Here is a 9,345-nt window from a genome sequence, read left to right as displayed (position 1 = left end):
TTTCATCAACTTGTCTCCGTGACACGCCACATCTTATCAACCACCAATTTTCATACACGATGATTGCTGCATAGCACGATCTTATCTATCTACCAGTCTAATTCAATCATTATCAGTAGACTTTTGCACACTTGAAAGCACTTCTAGGCTTCGCTACGTCATCACTTCCACACTTCTAAGGCTTTTGAGCGCCGACCTCGACTTCACCATCTTCAACTAGGATTTTAGTGGTGGATCAAATCATCAAGAAACTCTCCACAACAGACTCTTAGAGCATTTGATAATTATGTTCCTGAAAATAATTTCTTTTTCAGAAATAATTATTTTTTATTTCTATTCATTGGAATAGTTTTGAGTAAAACAACGTATTTGGTAACTATATAAAATTCCTACCTTAAAAATAGAAAAATAAACAAAAAATAAAAATATGTTTGGTGTGACTATGAATTTTTTTGTGATGTGGAATTTCTTCTAATTTTTAAATAAGTTTTTGAGGTTTTTCTTTTTTCTTTTTTTCTCTCCTATTCTTCCTCCCCTAGCCGGTCATCATGGTGGGCGGCGATCGCCGATGGCGGGAGATGACCAAAGGCGGGCAATCGGCGACAAGGCTCCAATGACTGGTTAAAAGAGAAAGAAGAAGAAAAGAACAAAAAGAAAAGAAATGACTTATTTCTAGAAATTCTTCTACTTCTTATTTCTATTTGAAATCTATTACTTGGCCACTTTTCTATTCGAGAATAGAAAAATTAACTAATATTACCAAATAAATTTCTGTTCTTTTTCTCTTCCAAAGAATAAAAGAATAGAAAAATAGAATAAACAGTAACCATTGTCATGCAAAAACCCTTAACAACTCAATACTTCTTATCTGTCACTTGGCATTCAAGTTCATTGTGCTTTCCCACTCCTCTTATTCCCTCTTTACCTCATCCACTGCTGCTATTATTGATCGACTTTGCTAGCTCTTTTTCCGGAGTAAAACATCCTCAACCAAGGGTTTGCATAGAAATACTTCTATTTTTTCTTTTTCTTTTTGTTCTTTTGTTCCCTGAAATAGAAAAAGAACAAATCTATTTGATAACATCGTTAATTTTTCTAATTCCCAAAATAGAAAAGTGGCTAAGAAATAGATTTAAAACAGAAATAAGAAATTAAAAAATAACTTTTTGTTCTCAAAAATAATTTCTGAAAATAAGTCATTTTCGTTTTTTTTTTTATTATTTTTGTTCTTTCTTCTTCCTCTTTAATCGGTCATTGGAGCCTCGCCACTCACCAACGCCTAGCGCCGTTCATTGCCATCGTTGCCCGTTCTCATTTCCCACTACCAATCGCCGCCGTTGCTCATCGCTCGCCGTCCCCTGCCACCACCACTCACCACCAGCCACTCCTTGTGGCAACCAACTAGAGGAGGAAGAAGAAAAGAGAAAGAAAAGAAAATTCTAAAAAGAAATAATAGAAGAAATTCCATATCAAAAAAATTTGAGGCCACACCCAAACGCATTTGTTCTTTTTTTATTCTAAGAATAAAAAAATTTATATAGTTACCAACTCGTTGTTTTATCCATAAATTGTTCCAAGAAATAGAAATAAAAAAGAACTATTTCTAAAAAAAACATTATTCCCAAAAACAACAATGTTTCTAAATGGATCCTAAATTTGGTCAATTGGGTTTATGGAGAACTAGATGGTGAGGATACTTTACATATTCCAAACTTTAGTGTCTTTTTTTTTTTTTGTTGGAGATTGTGGGCTGTCGTTTTTACTGGCTATATGAGAATTCTTGTCTTCCGAAATCAATGGCTACTGAGAGATATGCATTAGATTAGAAACAAGCTTAATTCCTTAAAAAAAAATCAAACTTAGGTTCCGTTTGTTTCGCGAAAAACAATTTCTAGGAAAACGTTTTTGAATTTTCTAGCGCTTGTTTCGTGGAAAATGAATTCCTTAAAGAAAACATTTTCCATGAAGGAAAAAAGTCTTCTAAATTAGGGGAAAATGTTTTCCACTTTTGAAAAGTGGAAAACATTTTCCTCACTTGATCTCTCTTATCTCACACCTTTACAAATCCTCACTTCCTCCTCTTTCTTCTTCTTCTTCTTCTTCTTATCTTTTTTTCATTTGAATTATTTTTTAATTTTCTTCTTTTTTTTTAATTCGAATTATTTTTAATTGTCTTTTTTTTTTTTTAATTCGAATTATTTTTAAAGTTTCTTTTTCTTTTCTTTGTTTCCCATCTGGTGAGCTCAGACTTGCAGCTCACTAATCTAGTGAGGTTCGAGGGTGGCGAGCTCGAGGCTCGCCCACCTCAAGGCTCGCAAGATCAACGAGCCCGAGCTCACTAGCCATAAGCTCACGCTCACCGATTTGGCGAGCCTTGAGCTCGCCGAACTCAAGCCTTCTCAAATCGGTGAGCTCCAAGCTTGCTAGCTTAGGCCTCGCTAGATCGACGAGCCTCGAGCTTGTTGCTCACGCAATGCTCGTGCTTGTCGATTTGGCGAGCGGTGAGCCTAAGCTTGTCGAGGTGGGCGAGCCTCGTGCTTGCAAGTCATTAGCCATGGCTGCCAATGATCGGTCAAGAAAGAAGAAAATGGAAAACAAAGAAAATAAAATAAAATAAAATAAAAAATAATTTAATAATCAATTTAAAATAAAAATAATTAAAAAATTGATTTTAAAAATGAAAAATCAATTTTAAAAAATAAAATAAATGAAAAGGAGTATATGGAGGAAAATATTTTCCTTTACTGAACAACGAAAAATATCTTCCACTTCATTTTCAGGTTTTTATCGAATCTTTAAAATAATTATATTTTCTTGGAAAATGGCTTACTAGAAAATAATTTTCAGACATGCTACATTTTCCCGCGAAACGAACAAAGCCTTAAAGTCAAGCCCCAATTTTATCCCTAATTTTTTTATCTACAAAAATCACAAACCTTCACTATATTCCCAAATGTTCTCTAATTTACTCTTCAACCAAAAAATTTGTTGATTTCTTCAAAAATCACAAACGGAAGCAACGCAGCCTATGCAAGTGGTGTCATGATGACCATTGTGAAGAAATGCAATCTATGTGAATGACATTGTTACGAAATAGACTCGAAGGAACTTCCTCATATAACATGGCTTGCAAACTATGCAACAACATAATAGGCTAACATTGGCTATTGAATGAGATGAATAATGTTGAAATTGACTTTCACCAAAGAATATTGGGACTTAATGAAAAAAAAAAAAAAAAATTGGAGAATATTAGAACTTATTGAAAGAAAATTCACGAGATGCAAGACAAGCTCCAGATGCACACTTGACGACTAACTCTAATACCAAGATAAGAAGTAATATGTAAAAAAATTAAAAATTAAAAATTTATGTGTATTTCAATGTTTTTTCAATGAAGAATACATGAACATATTTATACTATTATATGATAATTAAATCAAGTACGATCAATCAAGGATTTACACAACTGGACATATAGTGAATCTCCCAAATATATGCAGAATTTTAAAAAAATATAAGAAACATCCTAAACATCATTAAAATATATCCTAATCATCTCCAGCATCCAACAACAGACTCGCCCCTTATACTCAACGCTCCTTAGTCGAGACAGCCCTAGGAAATGTTCTCGTGGGATTTGTCCCTGGTGGTCCTCTCTGTCGTGCCTCAAGAAGCTGGTCTAGCTCGCTTTCCAAAGTAAGGAATTGGCCAGGAGGGACACATTACCTACTCGGAATCGGGAGGCATACTTTGACAGGACATAATATTCGTAATTGAAAGGAACATAAGGATGTAGGCTAGAGTTACGGTAAGGATAGCCTTACGTCCTTGGGTATTGTGGCACATGGGGATACGGTGGTTCATGGGTATATGATCCAACATTTGGGAAAAAACTTACCTGAATTGTCAAGTCCCTATTTACATATAGATCTTTAGGTCGAGTATAGGATGACAAGGTGAAGTTATAATCAGATAAATAGCCGAATGTCATAACAAGTGGTTACATGCCCTACCAAATAGCAACAATCGTGATGTTGGCGGTTAAAATCATCCTTAGACAATGGTTCCGCCAATGATCCCTCCAATGAGAGAAAATTTAAAATGAAGGTCTTGCCGGAAGGCCAATGATCGGGAATGGATGACTCGAAATGATTAGAGAAGTAGTTTATTTCCTTACAAAAGGCGGTCGGGTAGGATTGTTAACCCATCGTGTATAAAGGGGAGTCGTGCATACATATTAGCAATATAGCATACCAAATTTGTCATTATAAAATATTTTATAAAAAGGCATCCCACTTTTTAGGGATCCCAAGTCTCTCTCTTTTCTTTTTCTTTTTTTTTTTGGTCAAGTAATTATTTTGTAAATGTTGTACCCATGACTAGTGGTGAGCATTAATCTCAGGGTCAGCCCCGAACTGACATTAGATTGGCTCAACCTAGCCAGTCCTACTCTAACTCATGAGAGGACTGAGTCGATCCTTGATCTTAGGACTCTTGGATCTTATTGTTCGAGTTGGTCCTCGGCCTTGAAATTTTATGGTTGATCCAACCTTGTATATATTATATATTATATATTTTTTGTCTACTCTAAACCCTTACACCTCCAACTCTATTATTTTTTTATGCAATTTTGCTGTGTAAATTAGAAAGTAGAAAGCCCAAATTCAACCAAAGAAAAGATAGAAACCCTCTTCTCTTGCGTTAGCCTTGCTTGCCTTTGGCTCCTCCTCACTCACCTTAGCATATCTTGGTTGGTGAAATCGCTCGCCTCTCTTGGCCCACCTCATTAATGCAACTCAACAATCACAAATGAAGATTCTTATTATTACTCTATCTTAGATTTATATTTGATATGTATTGGTGTTCAAAGTTTGATTACTCGGTAATGGGGAAAAGTACCAAAAAGTCCTAAACCTCTTGCATTGGTATCAATTCGATCCTAAACTTTTCAATTGGACCAATTCGGTCTAAACTTTTTTAATATTGGTACCAATTCAGTCCATCCGGCCAATTTTGACCGGCCGGCGCTGACGTGGACGTCGGCCGGTGGCCGGACGCTGACGTGGCAATTTTTATGATTTTTTCAATTTTTTTATGATTTTTCGAATTTTTTATGATTTTTATTATTTTTTCCTTTTTTTTGCTTTCTTCTTCGTAGGTTGCCGCGAGCCTCCGGTGAGCTCGCCGCTCGGCCACCGGGCGAGGGCCGCAAAGCCCTCGCCGGCCTCCCAGAGCCGCCGGCGAGGCGGGAGATCTCGGGCGAGCCGGCCCCGCCGCAGTGGCGAGGCCATGGCGGCCATGCCGCTCGGCCTCGGCCCGGCCTTGCCGCCGAGTCCCCGCGCCTCCTCCGTCGCCGACCCGGAGCTTTCGGCCTCGTCATCGCCGCCCTCACCTCCACGAGATCCCAATCCGAGGCCCTGGTCCCCACCTCCCGCGACTCACGCCGCCGCTCCTCCGCCCCGATCTTCGCCTCCGAAACCCTAGCCCGCCGCCCCAACACCCTCCTCTCCTTCTTGAGGCTGGCCTCGCCCGCGCCCAGGGCGAGGCCGAGCGAGGGTCGCGACCCTCGCCGGCGGCTGGCGAGGGCCGCGGCCCTCGCCTCCGCCCCGGGCGATGGCCGCCATGGCCTCGCCCGGCCCAGGTGGGCGGGCAGCTAGCCGGATCGGGCGAAGCCGCCTCGCCGGAGGCTCGGGAGAGGCGGGCGAGGGCCGCGACCCACCGGCGGCGGGCGAGGGCCCCCTCGCCCAGTGGCGGCGAAGAAGAAAGCATAAAAAAAAAAAAAAAATTAATAAAAATTAATAAAAAAATTAATAAAAAAATTCGAAAAATCATAAAAATACCACGTCGGCGCCGGCCAACAAAATTGGCCGGATGGACTGAATTGGTACCAATATTAAAAGGTTTAGGACTGAATTGGTCGTGTTGAAAAGTTTAGGACTGAATTTACCAATGCAAGTGTTTTTAGACTTTTTTTGGTACTTTTCCCTCGGTAATGTATTATTAATTTGAAAAGAGTATGTTTATCGTCTCAAGAAGAAAAAAAAAAAACAGTTGGTCTCAAGTTAATCTTGGAATTGAACTGGACCTATAGAGTCAATACGATCTTCAATCTCAAACTTAACAAAGGTGGGTTCACGATTCCAAAAATTGAGAATCAATGCTGTATGGATTAATCCCTAGGTTTGGTTTGGGACAGTTCCAATCTGGACCATGCCCACTCCTATCCATTATAAATACATAAGTTAACAATTCTATTTTGTCTCTTACATGCTTCCTATAAGAATCTGAAGTTGTTCTATATTATAACAATCTTCCCAAAAAAATTCAAATTTTGAGATACTTTATTTTTCCATATACACGATTCCTTTGAACAGTGCAATTTTTTCCAATAATGACTTTCCGTATTAATTATTCAAAGATTTCATGATAAACGATTTCGCTAATCTCACAAACATCATTTTCTCGAACGCACGCAACGTCAGCACGTATTTGCCGGTGGAAATTAAACTAATGACCCCTAACAAATTAAATTTCGTATGCATCAATAGATAATCCAGCTGTTAATGACAAGGACTTGAAAGTGTGGATAAGCCCGTCGTACGATCCAATATCAATTATATCATATTTTAAAATAAAAAATAAGGTAAGGTAGTCAATCACTAATCATTAACCAAAAATGCCAAAAAAAAAGTTAAAATTTAAATTACATTTACAAAAGGAATCACGCCGAGGCGTTATCAACACTCCAATTGGGTGGAAAAGTCATAACAAAGCATGGCAACCACATTATTCTCAGTTGAATTCGTCATCCCAACTCATAAGTGCTTTATTCAACGACATTCTGCACTTACATCGAAACCCAAATTCATAAATCAGATGTATCGTTTTTTTTCACTTTTCTTTCCTCGCTAACTAAACGAAACCAAAATTAAACACGTTTCTCGTCATACTCTTTGCTGTCTTCCTCGATTGATCGGATCATCAATTGAATACGGCGCAGTCGCGGCGGATGTTTCCGTTCTTCCCGGTCTTGACCCCAACCCGGCCCAGCTTGGTCATGGCGGAGACGAAGGCGCTCTGGAAGGCCCGGGAGTTACTGGCCCATGCGTTCACGGTGGGTTTTGACCGCGGGTCAGTGAAGAGGACTTGGTCCGAGGTGAAAAGGCCCTTCCCGTTTTGCAGGTTCTTGAAGTACATGTTGTCGAAGGTCCGGGGGGTGTTCGGGTCCATGTTTATGGCTATCCTCGGGTCGACGTTCCGGGGGCACATGCCCTGTAGCTGGGTCGCGTAGTTCGGGTTCAGGGTCGGGTCCACCGGCTTCTGGCGGCTGAAGTTGTATATCCGGTTCGAGAATTTGTCGCAGTGGGAGAATCCGAGCGTGTGGGCAGCTGTAAAATGACCATGGATAACAAGACAAATAGATTGGGACACCTAATCATGTTGTAAAGATAGATATGACGATAATGTGTATAATATTATTGAGTGACAGCAAGATGACCTGCATCAAACTCACCAAATCTCATTATATAATTGACCCTTTCCATGTTCCAGTTGCACATACTTATAATGGTTTGTCAGCAATGTACCATCTCTGATCGGGGCAATCTCACCGGCTCGTGTTTTATAGTTTGTTTGATCAATTAAAAAAACCAATAAATTCACGTTTCTTGAAGTATATATCAGATAATATGGTGATAACGATTAACTTAATAGTCTATCAAACAAATTTGATCACATGATGAAGCAGTAGCACCCCTCGAGAAGGGTTATAAATTTAAGGAGCATATTTAGTAGTTACTAGAAACTATCCAAGTTAATTTGTTGAATAGTCGACCATGTTGTATTCACTTTATACATCCACATGCGATGGAACCGTGCTGAGCACGCGCGGTTACCTGAGAGTGCGATCATGTCAGTTTGGGAGAGGCCATTAGCAGCAAACAAGGCGTTGAGCTGGCTAAGGTTGTCGGTCGGATGAGGGAGCCTCCCATTGACGCTCGCCGCCGTTGAACTCAGCCCGTCCAATCTCCCTAATTCCACTGCATAGGACGGCCCTCCCGACTGCAATTTCACCAATTCGCTTGTTCAATTTCATGCACAGCACCAAGATCGACATTCGGGTCACAACGATCGGCATTGTGATGACTCGAAAACTATTTCAACGTGAGAAATTAGCACACCCACCAGTGCGATGACATCTCGGGTGGCCATGGCTAGGATGTCCGCGCACGAGACCTTGTTCCGGCAGCTCGCAACTGCGTCGATGGCCGCCTTCGCCTTTATCACAGTGTCGAACCCATCTCCGGCCAACGACAGGTTGTCTGGATGATCCTTCTCCGCCTTGTTGGTTGAGGTGGACGCCACTATCACCGAAGCATCACAACCCTATCGATCCAAACCAAGTCCCAAAACACGAAAGGCCAATAAAAGATTGCTGATTGGTCAATCTCGAACGAAAAATGACCAAATGGGTCTTCAAAGTCAATCATGGGGGGAATCGAAATTACCTGGACGAAGCAATCATGGAAAAAGAGACGAAGAGTTCCGGGGACAGTGACGAATGTTTGCTGGAACTTCTGTCGAACGGCATTGCGCACGATGCCCTCCACATTCGGGCAGACGTTGGCGTAGAAGTTCTGCCTCAGCTGAGCTGACGTCGTGTGAGGACAGAGGCAGAAGCATATGGCCAGCGACCACAGCGCGAAGAGTCGGAACAAAGCCATGGTCGGAAGGGGAAAAGAAGCAGGTTTCGGCGAGGGAGCGAAAGACAAAGGTGGTGTATATATAGGGCAATTTCATGGGTTCTGGTTTAGACAGAAGCGATCGTAGCTCGTAAGTGTCCGCTGGGTTACGACGGGAATCTCTCTTTTTAAAAAAGAACAAGAGGGTCAAAAGTAAGGGGGTTTTCGATAAAGTAATTTAAAAGAGACGTCGATGTGGGCTTCTTCGAGTGGCCGCCTTCGTCTCATTTGTTCCGTCGTGTTGCTAATCAGTGGACGAGTTTGAAGGAGTTAGAACCCAAACGTGGTCCAAATCGCGAGACAGACAGACAGATGGAGAGAGAGAGAGAGAGAGAGAGAGAGGACGTAGCATCCACGTTACCACAGCTTCGAGTGCGCTTCGGGAAGCACTAAAAAAGGGTTTGCATGTAGGCCTGCCAAGCGCCAGTGCTTGTTGCTGGGAGAGTATCCACGTGATGGAAAGGTCGTGACACTCTCGGCACTGCATAAGGTCACTGAGATCTTTTTCTCCATATGGATGCGAAAATGAATTGGAGTGGTTGAAATATAAAAAGGAGCCCAAATAGGTGCGACCCATGTGGATGTGCCGGGGAAATCTTGC

At 41.1% G+C, this 9,345-nt stretch overlaps 1 protein-coding gene across 1 annotated transcript; it reads right to left on the bottom strand.

Moving 5' to 3' along the window:
- Positions 1-6,795: 6,795 nt before the first annotated feature.
- On the bottom strand, positions 6,796-8,993 carry LOC104418455 (peroxidase 73). Its single transcript, XM_010029811.3, has 4 exons — positions 8,511-8,993; positions 8,188-8,388; positions 7,899-8,064; positions 6,796-7,391 (listed from the first exon to the last, which is right to left on the bottom strand). Exons 1-4 carry the CDS (start codon positions 8,724-8,726, stop codon positions 6,985-6,987), a joined length of 990 nt encoding a protein of 329 aa, XP_010028113.2. The 5' UTR covers positions 8,727-8,993; the 3' UTR covers positions 6,796-6,984.
- Positions 8,994-9,345: the final 352 nt, after the last annotated feature.

Source organism: Eucalyptus grandis, chromosome 9 (assembly GCF_016545825.1).
Source record: "Eucalyptus grandis isolate ANBG69807.140 chromosome 9, ASM1654582v1, whole genome shotgun sequence".
In the NCBI taxonomy this organism is placed as follows: Eukaryota; Viridiplantae; Streptophyta; class Magnoliopsida; order Myrtales; family Myrtaceae; genus Eucalyptus; species Eucalyptus grandis.
The sequence above is the reverse complement of the archived record's forward strand: the minus strand, read 5'-3'. Positions and strand labels throughout refer to the sequence as shown.

What these genes read in the sequence shown, in the direction of transcription:
- LOC104418455 (XM_010029811.3), bottom strand. Translation starts at nt 8,726, where the DNA reads ATGGCTTTGTTCCGACTCTTCGCGCTGTGGTCGCTGGCCATATGCTTC. An exon ending in TCCATGATTGCTTCGTCCAG is followed by an intron (nt 8,389 to 8,510) that starts GTAATTTCGATT and finishes TTGGATCGATAG; the next exon opens with GGTTGTGATGCTTCGGTGAT. An exon ending in CCCGAGATGTCATCGCACTG is followed by an intron (nt 8,065 to 8,187) that starts GTGGGTGTGCTA and finishes GTGAAATTGCAG; the next exon opens with TCGGGAGGGCCGTCCTATGC.